The sequence below is a fragment of the Diabrotica virgifera genome, chromosome 9 (assembly GCF_917563875.1).
Source record: "Diabrotica virgifera virgifera chromosome 9, PGI_DIABVI_V3a".
Classification (NCBI taxonomy): domain Eukaryota; kingdom Metazoa; phylum Arthropoda; class Insecta; order Coleoptera; family Chrysomelidae; genus Diabrotica; species Diabrotica virgifera.
Genome location: NC_065451.1, coordinates 76,935,055 through 76,955,767, shown reverse-complemented (window position 1 = coordinate 76,955,767; position 20,713 = coordinate 76,935,055). Strand labels below are relative to the sequence as shown.

General features: G+C 30.9%; 1 protein-coding gene across 1 annotated transcript in view; it reads right to left on the bottom strand.

Moving 5' to 3' along the window:
* Nucleotides 1–19,814, bottom strand: part of LOC126891369 (zinc finger protein 271-like) — a 46,971-nt gene extending 27,157 nt beyond the window's left edge. Inside the window, exons 1-2 of the mRNA XM_050660545.1 lie at nt 19,483–19,814; nt 14,577–14,699 (exon numbers count right to left, since the gene is read on the bottom strand). Coding sequence (XP_050516502.1) covers nt 14,577–14,699; nt 19,483–19,708 — 349 coding nt within the window. The 5' untranslated portion in view covers nt 19,709–19,814. The remainder of the gene's footprint in view (nt 1–14,576; nt 14,700–19,482) is intronic.
* Nucleotides 19,815–20,713: the final 899 nt, after the last annotated feature.

Below are 20,713 nucleotides of genomic sequence, written 5' to 3'. Positions count from 1 at the left end.
ACTCGTTCCTTTTGAGTCGTTTTATCATTATTGTTAATTAAAGTATAAATGTTTACAGCTCAAATTTGCTTGAAACCCTTATAAACGAATTAAAATATACAATTTTTTTAAGAAAATTATAACTTCAAAACGGTATAACTTTAAAACAAATGAAGATACAGTAATTTAAAAAACTTTGTTGGGAAGCCTATTAATTAAGCTTTAAAATGAGACCTTCTAAGGCTCATTTTCATGCGTAGAAGCCGAGTTACGATCGATAAAGCTTCGAAAAATACTTATTTTGCAATTTGAAATTTGCATTGTGCACTAATTTTACAATATCTTAAGTTCTAATTGTTGGATTTAAGTTTAGTAAACGTTTTATTCTTTGTTTTTTATTAAGGAACAAATTTTATTTAAAACATTTTTTTTTATCTCTTTTAGTTTATGAGCCAGGGCCTTATAAACAATTTATAAACAAATAAAATTGTTTATAACAATTTTTTGACCACTCGGATCGAAATCCACCCTCGAAATTCGTAATCAGCTGCCAAAAATCTATAAGAAACCGTTGAGTTTGTCCATCAGAATTGAAAAAAATACGGTGACCCCCCTGGCGCCTAGACTAGTATGCGTATATTATTAAGAATAGGCCGATTGACACCAATAAATTTAATGCTGAATATATTGAACTGGTTTTCGGTATATCAAAGATTTCAATATTTTGCATTGATTTTGGTTTATAAAATTAAAAACAATATAGCTCCCGATTGTTTTCAGCAATTTATTAATTTTCCTAATACACACATACATGATACTCAAAATAAAAATAACATATACTTTTCTAAAATGAAGTATAGCAGCTCAATGAACTCATTAATATTTACAGGTTTCAGAGAATTCAATGAATTGCCTAATGGATTAAAAGACTGTAGGACAGTTAAAAGTTTTAAAGATAAATTAAAGATTTTCCTTAAAAATATTAAGTACTATTTGAATTGGCAGAGAATGTGCACAATATTTTTTGTTTGTTTTTATTGACTTTTTTAGTTGGTGAACTTGTTGAATTGATTGTAATTTGTTATTAATTTTAAGAATAAATTAAAGGTTTTTCTTGGGATAAATAGTCATGTTGAACTGACAGTGAATGTACACAATTGAGGCGTTCTTTGCAAAAACCCCAGTTGTCATTATTTACAACATTGGAGATATTAAAAAAAAAGTTATTTAATTGAACCGTATTAAGTTTACGGAAATTCTCAAATTAGTGATTTATTATTTTGATGATTACACACAGTTTACAATATAAATAATATTATTTTTTCCTTTTGTTTATTTATGAAGGACATTTATTCATTTGACATATGGGGTTTTTGCAGGAATTTTTCATTAATTTATAGGAAAAACGATATTTATAGTAATAAATCAAAATAAAAAATGAACGAAAAATGGTGTTTACTTATAAAATCACACAACACAACTATTCGAAGGAACTTTAACCTATAAAAAACCTACTGACAGCCAAGCGATAAAGTTTCCCGCAAAAACACCAATAGTCATTAACAATTATGGTTTTGAAGGGAATTGCGCTTGACATATGGGGTCTATGCGGAATCGCCAATATTTTTGTCGCTTATATTTTGGACTACTGTGATTTTAATGGAAGTTTCTTACGCAAGGAACGTAGGTAATTAGTCCTTCAATCCATAGATGGCATAAGTCCACTTCCGAAAAAAAGGACAACTGGGGTTTTTGCAAAGAACGCCTCAATTTTCTTGTATATTTTTATTGAATTTTTGAAGTTCTTCTTTAGGCGCGGTTGGGAGTGAATTTTTATTATCCTGGGCGCATGTGCACACAGACAGTATGGAGTTCGTTACTAAATCTTTCAAGTTATGTATGTATCAGTGCAAAAAAGGTGTGGAAAGAATATACATATTAATGTTTTTAGTAAATACATAAAGAGAATAAGTAGTATTATTAAAACGTTTTTATATTTATACTTCACTCCGTCTATTTGTTACCGTGATTTGTCATTATGTCCAAGATACCAGATAAACGTGCGGTCGTGGCTCATTGGTAGAGCATTCGACTACATTTCGAGAGGTCCCGGGTTCAAATGCGGACAATTGCTATTTTTTTTGTATTGTTTTAATAAAATTTTTTGGAAAGTGGTAAGTATTAAAATTAGTTAAATATTTAAATAAAATAAAAATAAACTGTTTAAAATATATTTATTTCGTTGAAGTCATATAATGGAAGTATAACTTCTTATGCGCATACAAAGTACACCCACATTCTTTTTTGTTGTTAAGCATTGTATTGATTGATTTTATTTTGTTTATATGTAAAAAATGTATTTAAGAGGATGGGTACGTATTTTCGGCTGCAATGCTATTCAAATGGGGATTCGGTTTTTTCGAATCCTGAGAAAACTAATAGGTATTTTTGAAAAATTTAAAAGCAGAATTAAAGATTGCGTTATTAGCGAGGGCCGAAAGTATCTGAGAACTTCTATAATGTTTATTTTAATAAGTTACAGGGGTGGATTTTAATAGGTTACAGGGGTGGCTATAGAAACAAATAAAGCAAACTACGAAATACTATCAGGGCCCAGAGCACACCAAATAGAATTCTATTTTGCCTACGTCACAAAATAGAATTTCATAATGGGAGAATCGACGGTTGCTATGCAACGTGACGTCACTAAAATATAATTCTATTTGGCGTGCTCCCACAGCAGGAGATTTTAATGCTAAATTGGGCGAAAAAGAAGAAGATTATGAACATTTAATTGGCAATTATGGCTATGGGAAAAGAAACGATAGAGGAGATATGCTTCTCAATTTCATGAATGAACATAACATGTACTCAATGAACTCCTTTTTCAATAAAAAAAACCAAGCAGAAAATGGACATGAATGAGCCCCGATAAAAAGACAAAGAATGAAATAGATTATATCTTAACAAAAAATAGAAACCTAGTAAAAGACGTATCGGTATTAAATCAGTTTGACCTAGGAAGCGACCATATACTAATAAGAACAAAACTAGTAATAAACAAAAAACTAGAAAGAAAAAGAATACATGAAAAAAGATACAAATGGACATCTGAAGAAATAAAAAATAGTGAATTTAATAAAAAGATAATGCATATATTAAATCAAGTTAACATGCAGCACATAAACTCCAAAGATATTGATGATTTAAATAACCTTATAACCGAAACAGTTAACAAAAGCATTCTGCAACTGAAAAAACCAAAAACAACACACAATGAATTAGACCAAGAAATATTACAACAAATAGAAAAAAAGATCTTCTTCTCCTTTCAGTGCCTCTCCTATCGGAGATTGGATATCATTAGGGCGATTCTAATTTTATTTACTGCTGTTTTGAACAATTCGTTAGTGGTACAGCCAAACCACTCTCTCAAATTTCTCATCCAGGACATTCTTCTACGGCCTGGATTTCTTCGTACTTGGATTTTCCCTGCATTATATTTTGTAGGAATGTGTACTTTTGTCCTCTCATCAGGTGGCCTAAGTATTCAAGTTTTCTCTTTTTTATATTCAGTATCAATATTTTTTATATTCAGTATTCAGTATCTTTTTTTATATTCATGTTTTATATCAGGGAGATCTTAAATAAATCTAACAAAAAGGGAACCGCAGAATATAGAGAACTTAATAACAAAAAAGAGAAGAAGAAGAAAAATTAATAACAACAACTATTGAAAACAAATAAGAGTATGAAATGCCTCAGACCGACACTAGGACGACGTCAGATAATATCATTAATGGGAGAAGACGAAAATGAAATCACAACTAGAGAAAGCATACTGAAACGAATAGAAGAATTTTACACGGAACTCTACAGAACACATCAACAAGACGATGAAATGAGACCAGCACGGAAATTAGTAAAAAATGTTAGATCGGAAATAATGCCAAAAGTAACAATTTCAGAGGTAACTACAGCATTGGGAAACATGAAGAGAAATAAAGCTGCAGGAGAAGATAGGATTACCACAAATATGATATTAGAAGGAGGTTAGGAACTCATTGCAATTGTAACTAAGCTTATAGACAGTTGTTTACACCAGGGCAAAGTCCCTAAAAGCTGGAACAACTCTAAAGTAATCTTATTATACAAGAAAGGTGATAATCGAAAGTTGGAAAACTACAGGCCCATCAGTCTATTGTCACACCTATTTAAAATACTCACCAAAGTCATAACTACCCGACTAACAAGAACATTAGATGAATACCAACCATATGAACAGGCAGGTTTTAGGAAAGGCTATTCAACTTCCGATCACCTGTTAACCACAAAAATATTAATAGAAAAATTTAACGAATACAAGTTTCCTGTTTCTATAGCATTTGTAGACTACGAAAAAGCTTTCGACACTATAGAACACACGGCCGTAATAAATGCAATGCAAAATAGTATAATAGACAGCAGATATATTAACTTAATAAAAGAAACTATGAACCAAGCTACAGCTACATACTACCTAAATGAAAATGAATATACGAACCCTGTACCATTAAACAGGGGAGTCAAACAGGGAGACACTCTATCACCCAAACTGTTCACCTTAGTTTTGGAGGACGTTTTTAAAAATCTAAATTGGAAATATAAGGGAATAAACATCAATGGCCGCTACCTCAGTAATCTACGATTTGCGGATGACATAATCCTGATAGATACTGACCTACAAGAACTGCAAACCATGCTTTCAGAACTACACACAGTACCTTCTAAAATAGGACTGAAAATGAATATAAACAATAGTCATGCACTCCGAAGAAACGATGAGAATAATAAACAACACAGTTATAGAAAAAGTTGAAGAATATATATACTTAGGACAAAAAATAATACTAAATAGGGAAATTTAAACGGAAGAAATAAAAAGAAGAAGAAAGTTAGCATGGGCAGCATTCGGCAAACTGAACTATATACTCAGAAATTAGCAAATTCAACTACATCTTAGATCTAAAGTTTTTGATGCATGCATTATTCCGATATTAACATATGAGGCACAAACATGGACAATCACAAAAAAGAATATGAACATACTCAGAGTCACTCAACATGCGATAGAAAGAGCAATGCTTGGCATATCACTTAAGGATAGGAAAACAAACACATGGATAAGACAGAAAACCAAAGTCACCGATGTGGTACAAAAATCACTAAAATTGAAATGGGAATACGCTGGACATGTAGCTAGGAGCGATCTTAACAAATGGCACAGAACAATTCTAACCTGGAGACCATACGAACACAAAAGACCCAGAGGCAGACCTCCTATGAGATGGACAGATGATCTGAAACGAACTGCCGGGAAAAATTGGCTACAAGTAGCGTACAACAAAAAACAATGGAATAGAAGACTTGAAGAGGCTTATGTTCAGATGTGGACGTGAATGGCTAGACGAAGAAGAAGAAGACAGGGGTGGAAAATTAAGAGAAAATTTAGTGTGATTTTTAATTTCAAATATCTCATTCAAAATAAACCTTTTATTTATTCTAAGGGACTTTCGACCCTCGGTAATAATTTAGTATTTCATTCAGCGTTTAAATTTTTCAAAAATATTTATTGGTTTTTTCAGGATTCGAAAAAAATGAACACAATGTCGGTGGTAATATTTTCCAAATCTATCTTTGTCTTACAACGCACTTAGTCGAATAGAATATTGTTAGCATATTGTCAGTTAGACAGTGACAATCAGTGACAATTTTAAATATTTGACATGGCATCGAGCATATTTTGAATAGTTGATTAAATAATATTGATAAATAATTGATTTAAGACGTGAACTTAATAAAAAGTTATTTATTGTGTATTATTTGTGAAAGATCCAAGCAGAGAATACATCAGGATAATATATATTCTGTGATCCAAGTATTTTGTTGTTAAAGATGTTCAAAATTGTAAGCGTTCCATAGTAACAATATATTATTAAAAAATCACTTTCACACTTTTCCTCTTTTCTCGATTGAGTATTAGTTTTTGTTGTACCTACATATAAATTATTACAATCACTGAATACATAGTTAGTGAAAAAATTATCAGTAGTAATTGCACAAGAGCTCTGAAATTATTGAATTTTTCCCGAGTGACACTTTGACAGTTTTAATTTCACGAGCCGAAGGCGAGTGAAATTATGTCAAAGTGTCACGAGAGCAAAAATTCTATATTAATTTCAGAGATCGTGTGCAATTTGTTGCGATTATTTCATGAATAAAACTCTTCAAAACCAAAATTTAATTGTAATTTATTTATGTAAGTACAAAGTACCATTAAACACACAGTTTTTATAAATATAATATGACGATTGAAAGTCATCACTTTTATAATTTTTAAAACATTAATTGTCATTAATGTCACTGAATGTATTTTTTCGTAGCAACGAAGGGCATCTGACTTAATATGCTTAACGACGGGAGATTATCAAAAATTATCACCTTAATTTGCATTTCTGTAGCTTTCTATTGGTCAGAATCTCCTATGAATGAAATAATCAGTAGTAATTGCACAAGAGCTCTAAAATTGTTGAATTTTTCCCGAGTGACACTTTGACAGTTTTAATTTTAATATGTCAAAGTGTCACGAGGGCAAAAATTCTATATTAATTTTAGAGATCGAGTGCAATTTGTTGCGATTATTTCATGAATAAAACTGTTCAAAACCAAAATTTTATTGTAATTTATTTATGTAAGTACAAATTAGTACTGTTAAACAAATAGTTGATATAAAATATTTTACGGTTGAAAGTTATCACTTTTATAACTTTTAAAACATTAATGTCACTGAATGTATTTGTTCGTAGCAACGAAGGGCATCTGACGTAATATACTTGACGACGGGATATTATCAAAAATTATCACCTTAATTTGCATTTCTGTAGCTTTTAAAGCTACAGAAATAGCTAAATAATCACATTTATTAACTGAATTAATAATTTGCAAGTATACAAACAATAGTTATCCAAGAACATTCAACAGCCATCTTTTGAAGTTAATGATGATATTTTCAAGTAGAATGACATTCTAGTAATGTTTACATATCCATACCAGTGTGAATTTTACTACACGTAATTTGCCGTGTAAAGACAGAAAAAGTAGGGATAGCCGTAAAATATTTGCGAATTATGTACCCATGGCCTTAAGTTAGAAATTTTTTTGTATATTAGGTTACCTATTTGGAAATAAAGATATCTATCCTCTCTATCATAACATAAATTTTATGATGTCCAAAACATAAATTGAAATCAACTTTTTAGACACAATTTAATGCTACTTGTTGCAAACTACAGTGGGTGATCAAATTATTAGGGTCAATCACAAAATTTTAAGTTTCTCACATTTATAAAACGGAATAGTTCCCGAAAGTTGGCTGTATACCATTTAGTTAAATAACTTAACGTTAAGTAACAAACTTTCTGGTGTAGTTGGTACAAAATAATTTAATTCAGAGTTAAAATTCTAGAAAATCCAAAAGGATTGCATTTTTTTTAGTCATTTTAATACTTTTAATTTTATAATTTTATTCTCTTAACTCTTTTAATTTTTTTAAATTCAGTTTGTGTATCTAGCTGACACACTTCTGGTATTAACCTTTGGGTTCATTTATATATTTTTATCAACTTTGAAAATTTCCAAAAATTCAAATAATTCCTTGTCGTTGCATTTTATAATTTTTACAATACATTCCTATACCTATATGTTTGACTATAACCACACTATAACCCACACATTTTCACATTCCGTTAATTATTTTTCACCTCATAATCACATAATACATTATCTTTTCTTCCGCTGTATTCTCAAATAGTTATACCAAATAGTTATTGACTGTAATACGTCCAACTCACACAGAAATCTGGAAGCATGCGAAATGCGAAGCACGTTGCCACTAGCGCCACTGTGGGCTTGCGGTGAAACTACATTATGACAACGTAAAATTTGACGTAAACATTCAAATTTAATTTTATAAATTTTTGAATAACAAGCTAATTTTGCAAAATTAAATTAAAATAAAAATAGTTCAAACACTAGTATACAAAAACAATAATAAAGCAATTTTATAAATGTAAGGTTAGATTGCCCTGGTTATCACCGCTGACCGCTAGATGGCTTTTTTTGCTTCCTCAAATGTAATGGGAAATGTCAAGAGTTGTATGTATTACAGTCAATAGTATTTGGTTATTTACTTATACAGAATTAATATCCTATTAGATTTATACAACCAACATTACACTTCAAATAAAGTTAATTTGGCATACTCTGATTTAATTTCTCTTTTAACCGTTCAAACTTTCACTCAGACCTCTATAGACTCAATTTACTCTAGCACAATCATACTAATTCATACATTATTTTCATTGCCATTTTGACAATAATTTTGATCAATTTCGCAATTAATTGTCAATTGAAATTGTCAAATTGACGTATATTTGAGAAAAACCTATAACTTTTTTTTGGGGATGGCTGCAGGTCTAATTTTTTTAGTCTTGTATTTAATGTATTTTATCAAACACTATATTTCTAATTTTTTTCAGACTTTTCCTTAAGGTTCGTCAAGTCTATAAAATAGGCAAAATCCCCAAAAACCATCTAAAAAACAGTTTTTCGGATTTTTGAAAGTGGCGAACGTTACGAAAATTCTTATAAAAATTAGGAATACAGTGTTTGATAAAATACACAAGATTAAAAAAAATTAGACTTGCAGCCATCCCCAAAAAAAGTTATACGTTTTTTTCCGAAAAAAAAAATATTTTAATTAGAGGTTATGTACACTCAATTTACAGGTCCATAAAAAAGAGACATGTTTTGTAAAAGCCTCAATTGTGCGTGTGAATATTTTTGAAATTTAAAAATTGATTGCATTCCACCTAAAAAAGAAAAAATAAAGACGGGGTGGTGGGTTAAAATTAGGTTATTACGTATTACCACTCTTACTTGTTAATCACATAGAACTTAAAAATGAAAAAAAATTAATTCTATTAGTGAAGGAGGCTACCTTTTAATTTGTGTATCCCGTTTATAAGTGGAAACTTTGATGCGCCACTGTCGACGCATGTGCGTCACTAAAACGTGACGGCACAGTGTTCATACGTTTTCTTTTAGGTTCTACTATTTAAGTTTAGGCTCTTATAGTGCCTAAAATGACTAGCAAATTTCACCTATACCGGCTATTAGTGTAATAGCGCGCGAATTCATTCTCATTCGGCTACGCCAACCGCTACGTCCACTATTTTCTACTCGGAACGCAAAATACTCTTTGTTTATAACACTTCTGTTTAAACAATTTGTATATTTTTTCTAGCTAAAAATTTTGTTGAAAACTTTGACTTTTCTTATAAAAGATTGGTTAATTTCAGCTCATAATGTTGTTAATTAATGTAACAGTGACTTCTTTAAAAAAGGGGGCCATCTCAGCCGCCAGGGGGGTAAGACTTTTAATTTTTTTTTAAGTTGTGTATTTTAATCAGCTTTCCGTATTTTTTATTGCCATTTAATTTGATTTATTTTCCACGGAGTTATTCTAATTGTTTATAAGCTTAAAAAGTGCTATTTATTAATAAATAATTTTGAGTACATAAATGTAACTTTTTTTTTAAATTTTTTTCATAGGCTATTAGTATACATATTATCGAAGGAAATAGGCCCCAGATCATTGAAATCCAGTCAGCTAAATTAACTTAACCAGCCTCAGAAATTAGCTCGTTTTTTAAAAAATTTTATAAACAAATTCAATTTCGCAAAAACTATTAAATAGATCTGGACCATTTTTTGCACACCCTTCAAACACCATAATATGCCTCAAGTTTAGATACATTTAAACAAATTTTAATCAATAATAAAATTGTTATTAACAATATCCAAAAACAGCGATTTTGTCGTCCGTTTTGCAACTTTTTTGTTTATTAACCGATTTTCATTTAGCGTATCTAATTTGATGTATCTTTTTTGTCTGAAAAAGTTACCTGTGAACGTCAAATCTCTAAATAAACAAGTTTTGAAGTTATGAGCAAAAAACTAAGTTTGGCGTTTTTGTTGTTAATTTAAAAATTGTTCCACTAAAAAATTGATGAATCCCAAGATGATAGTTTTTTTCTAATATCTCATACTACACATTTCAACTGTCAAACCCTGTCCTTTCAGGTATGTCGAAAAAAGGCTAATTTTTTACTAACTTGATTGACCTAAAAGTATTCACTTCAAAGCTGCATTGATGAAAAACATGGCTAGTTATTAAAGTACCTAACTTTTTTATGGTCCAACATAAGCGAATGAATCTAAAAACAGACTGTTGAGAAAACATGATGCTATAGTTGGGTTTTAATTTTAGTATTTTATAAATGCTAGAATATTCCACAGGGTGATGCGAACTTTGAGAAAAAAACACAGTTTGATTTGTACACCCGGTATACAATGAAAATTTACCTGTTTAGCCACAATATTATTACAGCGATAACATATTTAAAAAATCACTTAAATCGGACAACAAAAAAAAATTTAATAAAGACAATGGACTTATTGCAGAGGCAGGTGGATGACACAATATCTTGGGCAAATAAATGGAGATTAACAATAAATCCTTCTAAAACAAAACTAATAATATTTAACCACAGAATCCAAGATCACTCTCCAACCATAAACACATGCGACAATATTATTAAACCCTCCCAAACTGTTAAGTATTTGGGAATAGAAATAGATAACAAATTGATGTTCAACCACCACACAGCAGTTATAAAAAGGAAAATTATAACTAGAGCAAAACACATCAGAAGCTTAACATACAAGAATGAGGGAATTAGTTTTGAAACAGCAGCCAATATTTATAAAATGATTTGCAGGCCCATGCTGAAGTATGGTTCTACAATTTTCTATAATTATAAAGGTCCTGCCAAAAATAATACAAAAGTGGCTGAAACAACTAGCCTTCGACAAATCACTAGAATTCGTCATCCTGATAATCCACTTCATAATCCATCAAACAGAATGCTGTACGATAAAACTGGAATTGAACCTATTAATGAGAGACTCAATAAGATGTTTAAATATTTCTCTATTAATGACAATAACAAAAATTTGATTGAGCCCCACATTGTGAAGATACCAGAGGACAGTGCCCGTAGATGTCCAGGAAGAACTCTTTTTGAAGAAATCTGCTACACATCAAGACAATAAACAACTCTATTTAAATCATCATCTGTATTGTAACTAATTGTCAGTGATATTGTGATTGCCGCCACATACAAATATTTTTTTAAATTATTGTATTGTATTAATATTAACAAAAAACATATACTGTATTAACACTAGAAAGTCGAAGGGGCCAATTTGGCCCCTGTTGCGATTTAAAGTTATTGTAGTTTTTTTATTTGAGGCAATAATATTTTTATACAGGGTGGGGCATTAGTGTGACAAAGTCCAATTACTCGTTTCTCGTACAGAGATACGAAAAAAATTATTTAGGTAAAAGTTGGGGCACACATAGTACCATAATTTAAAAATATTTTCAAATATACAGGGTCGTCACAAACTTATGTTTTTTTTAATGGAACACCCTGTATATTTTAGGTAGTTTAAAAGTTAATTACGTTTTTTTGTTAACTTCGTAGCAAAATCTACACCCTGTAGAATTTTAGTGATTTGACAACAAATTTTTATTTTATGTTCAAACGATTTTTAATAAAGTCTACTATTGTTAAACATTAACAGTATAGGGAAATGTTTAATTTTAGTATGCAGGGTGGTCAAAACTCAGAATGAGTATTTTCTGAGTTTTCTTAAATGGAACACCCTGTATTTAAGTATTGTAAGGAAATGATATTTTATGGTACTTTTTTATTTCTTAAGCATTCCCTATACCTAAGTGCTTTAATTTGTAAGTTATTCGTGATTCTTTAAGCCAAACATTAATTGTAAGAAAAATTACGTGAAATGTTATTAGGTGGCTGTGAAAATATTTAATCAAAAATAATTTTTGGAAAAGAAAATACATCATAATCTAGTCTGATCCTTAATTTATTATTATTGGATGAAATATCCAAATAAATTCGTAGTTAAGGTTGTTGGTGCGCAAAATATTAATAAAAACATACAATATTCTACCTAGTCGGCTATGACACTAAATTTCCTTAAAAATTTGATATTATACTATTTTTATAGATCCAGTTGCTTTGTTACCATTACTAATATGTATTTTTCTTATGAGAAACTGATTAATAAGATTTTGGTGCTAGTGGAATATAACAAAAATGTGCTACTAGTAATAAGAATTTTTCATCAGAAATTCCCTGATAGACGACAACTAAGAAGAGAAACGTTTAAAAATATACTAGAACGGTTTCAACGGACTGATCACTTAGACTATGATAAATCTGCTCGAATAAAAACTATTGTAAGTGAAGAAAACAGCAATTAAATGTAATCCTTAGTGTCACTGAGGATCTGTATATTAGTACAATCGTTCTTACAATCTAAGTATCTAGTCTGTTGAAACCGTTTTAGTATACTTTCAAAAGTTTCTCTTTTTGCTTGTCGTCTATCAGGGAATTGCTGATGATAAATTTTTATTGCAAGTAGCTCATTTTTGTTATACTCTCCTAGCACAAAGCCATTTTAATCCGTTCCTAATTAGAAAAATTAATATTAGTAATGGTATCAAATCAACTGGAACTATATAAATAGTATAATGTCAAATGTTTAAGCAAATTTTGTGTCATAGCCAACTAGGCAGAATTTTGTATGTTTGATTCATATTTTAAGCACCAACAACCTTAACTACGAATGTATTTGGATATCTCATCCAATATTAATAAATTAAGGATCAGGCTAGTTATTATGTATTTTTTTTCGAAAAATTACTTTTGATTGGATATTTTCACGGCTACATAATGAAATTTTACGTAATTTTTGTTGCAATTAATGTTTGCTTAAAGAATGACGAATAACTTACAAATTAAAGCACTTAGGTATAGGGAATGCTTAAGAAATAAAAAAGTACCATAAAATATAATTTTATTACAATACTAAAATACAGGGTGTTCCATTTAAGAAAACTCAGAAAATACTCATTCTGAGTTTCGACCCACCCTGTATACTAAAATTAAACATTTCGCTATACTATTAATGATTAACAGTAGTAGACTATACTAAAAATCGTTTAAATGCAAATAGAAAATTTCATGTCAAATCACTACAATTCTACAGGGTGTAGATTTTGCTACGAAATTAACAAAAAAATGTAATTAACTTTTAAACTACCTCGTATAATATTACAAAACCATATATTTTAAGAAAGGAAACATCGAGGAGAATCCAAAAATGTAAAAATATACAGGGTGTTCCATTTAAAAAAACAAGTTTGTGTCACCCTGTCAATACGGACGCCCCTGTATATTTGAAAATATTTTTAAAATATGATGCTATGTGTGCCCCAACTTTTACCTAAATAACTTTTTTTCGTATCTCTTACAACAAACGAGTAATTGGACTTTGTCACACTAATGCCCCACCCTGTATTTCATGACTTTTATTATTTTGATACAAAGCCTTATTTAAAACAAAAAAATATTGTTTACTAAATTTATTTAATAGTTTTTTTAACAAATCTACCATAGAAGTCTAAAGGGGCCAGATTGGCCCCGTGTAGGTTATTATTGTTTTCTGGGAAATTCGACGATCCTTTCTTTCAAATTCCTGTCGAATGGGTAATATTATATTTATGTATGTTTATTGTAAATGGTTACCCTTATACTGGTACTGATCATCTACGTAATAAAGATACAATTGTTGGCGAACACAAAGATGCAATTGTTGGTGTAGAGGACCAAATGATGCATCTTTATACTACAAAAGTAACTTCAAGATAATGGCCTATGTACGTGTTTTATAATACTCTTGACTTGGAAGCAATAAATGCAAGGATTATTTATAAAGAAATAACTGGAAGTAGACTCAGTTTTCGTAAGTTTATTCTTCGGCTGTGTGAATAATTATGGGCCCCATACCTTGTCTCCCGAAATCTGGAACTACGTCTAGCAACACCAGGTCTACCAACAACTATCACTGTTACTATCCAAAAACGAAAAAAATATCAGTTGAAAATATTTTGTAAAGGAAATCGTACTTCCAATCATTGCCACGGTTGTAACAAGGCAATGTGTGGCAAATATTAAAAACTGCAAATTGTATGGTGTTCCGAATGTTTTTGATGGGCAGCGAATGTGTTAAACAATAAAAGTAAAAAATAAAATTAGATTCTACCGTCTAGAGCAGATTTTTTTTCTCTGATTCTGGCCTTGGTTTAGAACTAGATAGAGCAGATTTAATTTCTTTAAACTGAGTTTTAATTGAAAAAAGAACATGGGGCCAAAATGATCCCTTCCGGTTTTCTAGGTAGGTATGCTAAGCCAGACTTTCTAGTGTTAATGTATATTAATTGTGTAAATTGGCTGAAAGACTTCGGTCGATGGCCTTTTGGTACATTGTATCAATAAAATATGTCTCTCTCTCTCGGACAACAAGTGAGCCGATTTCTATGCACCTTAGTTTATTATTCTCACCTGAGGCTTCCCCCGCTTCATTCTTCAAGTTTTCCAGATTTAAAGACGTGGATAGCTGATGCTCTGTATATTGTTGGTCACCCTCAACTACCTTGTCCTTAATTTCAGTTTGTATTTCCATAGCTAATAAAAAACAGGAATTAGATTACATTGTTAGTACACTAATTGAATCGCTTATTGTATAAAGACACGTACAGACCAAAATTGCAGTTCAAGAACAGCTCACAAGCTGTTCGTGAACTACAGCGAGCTGCTAGCTAACTATTCCTAAAGATGTTTGCACCAAAAATTAGTTTGATTTGCGAACAGTTCTATCAAACACCTCTCTGCGGTTTGCATTTCTATTGCTATATAGTCGAACATACACACTAAACTGCAGAGATTACGGTGGGCAGGGCACGTGGTCCGCATGCATGAGAATAGAATCCCCAGAAAATTGCTGAATGCAAGAATGCAGGGAAGAAGACCGGTTGGAAGACCTAAAAAGAGATGGGAAGACGAGGTCGATGAGGATGCCAGGAACTTCCTGGGAACGCGTTCATGGAAAAGAACAGCGGTTAATCGAAATGATTGGAGAAGCTTATTGAAGGAGGCCAAGGCTCAATTTGGCCTGTAGTGCCATTGGATGGATGGATATAGTCGAACATGCTTATTAGAATAGAATAGAATTTATTCATGCACAAAGTTTACACAGTTCTTACAAAAAAATGTATAAATCTCAAAATTTTAGTACAATAGAGTACAATATACACAGAGTCTGTAATTTGGAATAAACTCAATATCTCAAATACTAACTGTTGTTTTGAAAAATTCTCAGACCCGTCGATTAGTATTTCAAATTGTTCTTTTTGACATGCAATTATAATGTATACAGGGTGTCCCAATTTAGAGATATGACGTCATCGTTGATTTTCTTAAATGGCAACACTGTCATTTTGATAGCTATTTTGATAGGGTGTGTAAAGTTATACACAACTGCAAAATATCAAATTTTTGTTCTCTACCATTTACAAGATAATAGAAAATAACAAAGTTATATCTGTAATTTGGAATAAATTCAATAATTAAAATAATAATTGTTTTTTTGAAAAATGCTCAGACCCGTCGATTAGCATTTTAAACTGTCATTTTTGACATACAATAATAATGTATACAGGGTGTCCCAATTTAGAGATATGACGTCATCGTTGATTTTCTTAAATGGCAATACAGTAAAACCTCGATATAACGGACTAATTGGGGGAACGGGGTGTCCGTTAAAGCCGAAAGTCCGTTATATAAAAATAGGTTTAAAATAAATCAGATCATTTAGAAATGTGTCCTCATTATGCTATAATAAAAAGTTTATTGAAATTCTTTGTAAAATATAGCGTTTGGGATCCACGGGGACCCCGTTGTTATGCAATGTATCTTGGTATGGGCAGGGTTAAGTATGTATAATATTAACAGGACGTTTTTAATTTTTTACATTTAACCGGATTTTTGGTCCGTTATATCCGAAGTCCGTTAAATAGAGGTCCGTAATCAAACATTAATTGAAATTAAATATTCCAATTAAGCAAATACTCATAATGTTGGCCCTCAATTATTGTCAAATTGTCAATGGGCAACGTTATGAGCATTTGCTTATTTGAAATAATTAAATTCAATTATTATTGGATTACTTGTTTTTCATAACTTTTTTATTTTTTATTATATTGTAAATTTGGAACAAAAATTTGAAATTTTGCAGTTCTGTATAACTTTACACACCCTATCAAAATAACTATCAAAATGACAGTGTTGCCATTTAAGAAACTCAACGATGACGTCATATCTCTAAATTGGGACACCCTGTATACATTATTATTGTATGTCAAAAATGACAGTTTAAAATACTAATCGACGGGTCTAAGCATTTTTCAAAAAAATTAGTATTTTAATTATTGAATTTATTTCAAATTACAGACATAACTTTGTTATTTTCTATTATCTTGTAAATGGTAGAGAATAAAAATTTGATATTTTGCAGTTGTGTATAACTTTACACACCCTATCAAAATAGCTATCAAAATGACAGTGTTGCCATTTAAGAAAATCAACGATGACGTCATATCTCTAAATTGGGACACCCTGTATAGATTATTATTGTATGTCAAAAAGAACAATTTGAAATACTAATCGACGGGTCTGAGCATTTTTCAAAAAAACAATTAGTATTTGAGATATTGAATTTATTCCAAATTACAGACTCTCTCTGTATAGTAAAAGTACATATGATTAAAATAAAACAGTGATTACAATAAAATAAATAAGAAAAAAAAAATAAAGGCTACAAATAAAAATTTTAGAACTATTGTTGCAAAAATGTTAAAAATTTAAAAATCCATCAATATGTACTGTAGAATGTGTTCTCCATTAAAAATGAATACACAGTTTGGCGAAAACCTTTATGTGAAGAATTACTGAGAGTTAATATACTGACTTTCTAACATTTTTTTCCAATATATTCAGGTGCATGTTGGGATACACCTAATCTAGAGAAAGGTTGTCGAAAATTTTATTTACCTCTATAGTTGATTTTTTAACCAAGAGGAGTAAACTAAAAAGACAGATTTACACCCAAGAAAGTTACTAGAAAAGTCACCAAATTCATCTTCATTTTTCGTTGATCATAGCTTTCGGTGATAATCCATACATATTATATTATACTAACACACCGCAAAAGAGTTCTAAAAACAACTGTTTTTATATAAACGTAGACTAAAAATCTAAAAATTAAAGGAATAATGCAGAAAACCCAAAAATCTCCGATATACTTACTTAACCTATTAAATGACAGAAGTTCCAAAATTTCATAAATGTCATTAGTGTCAAAATTTAATAACAGTGTAAACTTGCCTGCGGTTGGACAAATTAGAAACAAGCATTACGGAGCGGTAAATTTGAATCACTACTCTTGGTTAAAAAACAAACAATAGTATCATGTGAGTGAATGTCCTCATTTCTATCAAACTTGAGCTTGTTTTCCTCAATGTGCAATATTAATTGGAAAATTAAAAGGCTAGGTAGTGTTAAAATATTAGGCTTCTTAAATAGTGGCTTGCAACATACTTCTTAAAACTTTCTTTTGAGCTATAAATGCCCGTTCAAAATGAGATGAGCAACCCCAAAATATTAAGCCATACTGAAGTACAGAATGGACTAAACTAAAGTAAATCATTCGCAATATATCAAATGAGACAGCTTCTCTTAAATTAGGCATTATATAGCTACATGTACTTAACTTTGCTGATACATGATTTACGTGAGTTTCCCATGTAAGTTTATGATCTAGGGTTACCCCCAAAAATTTCGTTGTAGTATAACTTTTTACTGATTTGCCATCTACATGATATGTAAATAAAAGTCAGAATTTGGAGTTAAGTTTTTTGGTAAGAAACGCATAAAATGTGTTTTTGTTACGTTGAGCTTGAGTCTATTGCGACTTGTTTTGAGTCGAAAGAATTAGAATCAGGAGGAAGGTCTAACTTATAAAACATATTTTAAACAACGTCTAAGGCCCAGTCTTTTCACCTCCAAATAACCATTTATCAGGAAGTTTATCCAGCAAATTACATGTAAATCTGTCAAATAAACCTCCGGACTAATCTAGTTATTCGGAGGTGAAAAGACGGAGCCTAAATTATAAAAAAATATGGTACCCTGTAGGCTCATTGCCCTAAGCTGTACCTATTGAAAGTTACCCAATTCTTTTGCATGCGTGGGATGTATTATACCCCACCGCCCAGTGGCGACATGTGACTTTTTCTAAAGTGTTACCAAAACCAAATGCAAAAAATCTTATTTAAAAAAATAAAGACATGGCTAAATGTATAGCTTCAATAATATCATTTTGTATAACACTTGAAACTCTCGAAAAAACAGTTGATGTTTCTAGATGTTGGCAAAATTTTTGATCTTTTTTTGGCAAATGTTAGCAATTCCCTGTAATTGCCTCGATTGTCAGAGTCGTCTCCCTCAAAATGACCACAAAATGCTAATTCTTGTTTGGCCAAAAAACATATGGTATCTATTATAACTGTGCTAAGGATATAATACTGATCTATTTTTTTAACAAACTCATTATGTTTAGCAATATTTGCTTTAAAAGCTTGGTTAAGAGAACCTTTGATTCTTGTTTTGCCAAACTGAATCAAATTGGGTTTACATCTTACATGTAGGTAACGGAGAAATTTCATGTCTCACTTTTAAAACTCCAAAACTATTTAAATCACAAACCTGGTCCACCCATTTTTTCTGTAGAAACCAGAAGACGTGGCCAACAATACACTCTATTTTTCTTGCAACCATATAACCAAGGATTTTCACTGTACCAACTAAATTTAAAATATCGAACTACTTTTTTTGATTTCTTTTTTAAATTGTTTAAAATAGGTCTCTCATTTTCAATAATCTTTTTTTTCTTCAAAATTATACAAGGAAATTACTTTTTAAGTAGTTGATCGATTACACAGCCACAATCATCCATGGTTAACTGCACGCACACTTTTATAGGTACATACTGTAACCAAATTTAACTCTGGCAACAGGGTTATTGATATACACAGCGTGCTTACGCTGTCGATCCTTCAAAATTTTCAGACACTAGTCGATACCGAGCGACAGCGATGATGTAACCATTGTAACCACAAATGAAACTGGTAACAGAGTATAATAAAGTGCAACTGAGTCACATAAACTCGCCAATATTTTCGTGTGTCCACGAGTAGTTTTCTATTTACTGAATTAGGTAGTATTAACACATATAATAACTCTATTGGTAAAAATATAGGTGAATGGAATTATTCATCGTCATAAAATATTTACTTGCAAGATTTTTAACTGTTACCAGTGGTAACACCACACCAATCCAGAATTCGCTTACCTTCATTTGTTTGTTTTACTTGGAGCAGACAGAGTTTATCTTCATCGTATTTTATTTCTGTCTTTAAAGGATATTCCTGCAAGTCATCAAATGAATCCTGTGTAATTTCAGTTTGGGGCTCCTCTTTAATCTCAGTTTTAAAGGTATCCAGAAGAGCATCATTCACCTCATTATTATCTATTTCTATTTTACACGTATTTTCACTAAGTTCTTGTTTAACTTCCATTTGATTATGTATACTTTTTGGCAATATTTTTATAAAGATAAACAAAATTTATTCCTTTTTTTGGTTCGTGCAAAGATTAAATTTGGGTTTTGTTATTGTTTTGTTAGTGGCCACTGGTGGCCACTGAAATGGAAATGTCAAATGTCCAATGTCAATGGGTGCATTCAGCAGACACAATCGCTAACTAATCGATTAGTGATTTTCTGCTGAATGCCACATAAATTGTGACATTTAGCATGTAAATCACAAATCGATTACTAATCGATTAGTTAGCGATTGAGTCTGCTGAATGCACCCAATGTTTAATGCAGAATCATGCAGAATACGATCCCTAGAGAAATTAATACGGCCAGTACTCAGAAGATGTCGATATCACAAAGAAATAATGAACTGAATTTTTTCTATAAAATATTTTTATATAATTTGTTAATGAATTAAGTATTTTTATATTGACAGTCTAAAGAAGATTATTAATATGGATAATATAATTTTAAGAAAATTTAATTACCTACCTATCTACTTTATAAGAAAGAAAAAAAATATTCTAACAAGATTTCATAAAAAGGCTGGACCATTTTTAGCAAATCAAAGATCTGAATATTTGAATTTATCAAACAGCAGGGGCGTAACAGAGACCCCCGCAGCATGAAGCTTGCGGGGGGCCCCATCGATTAGGGGACCCATGACCCATCTTGTCTTCTGATATTATGTAAACATTTGTTATTGTTATATTATTTTACGTTGTGCGTTTAACTTTAAGAATGTAAATTCAAAATAAATACGCATATTCGGCAAGTGAATAATTATCTCGTCTCTAGAACTTATCCCTTCCGGTCTTCCGATTTTTTATGGCAACGGCGATAAACCATAATGCTTTGTACGTGACTTATTGAAAGATTTGAGAATTTCAATTTTGGGAATTTTCAGAACAATATTTCTAAATCTAGAAATGGGTTTCTTCTTTACGTTTACGTTTACAGCCTCCGAGTAGTATTTCGATACAAT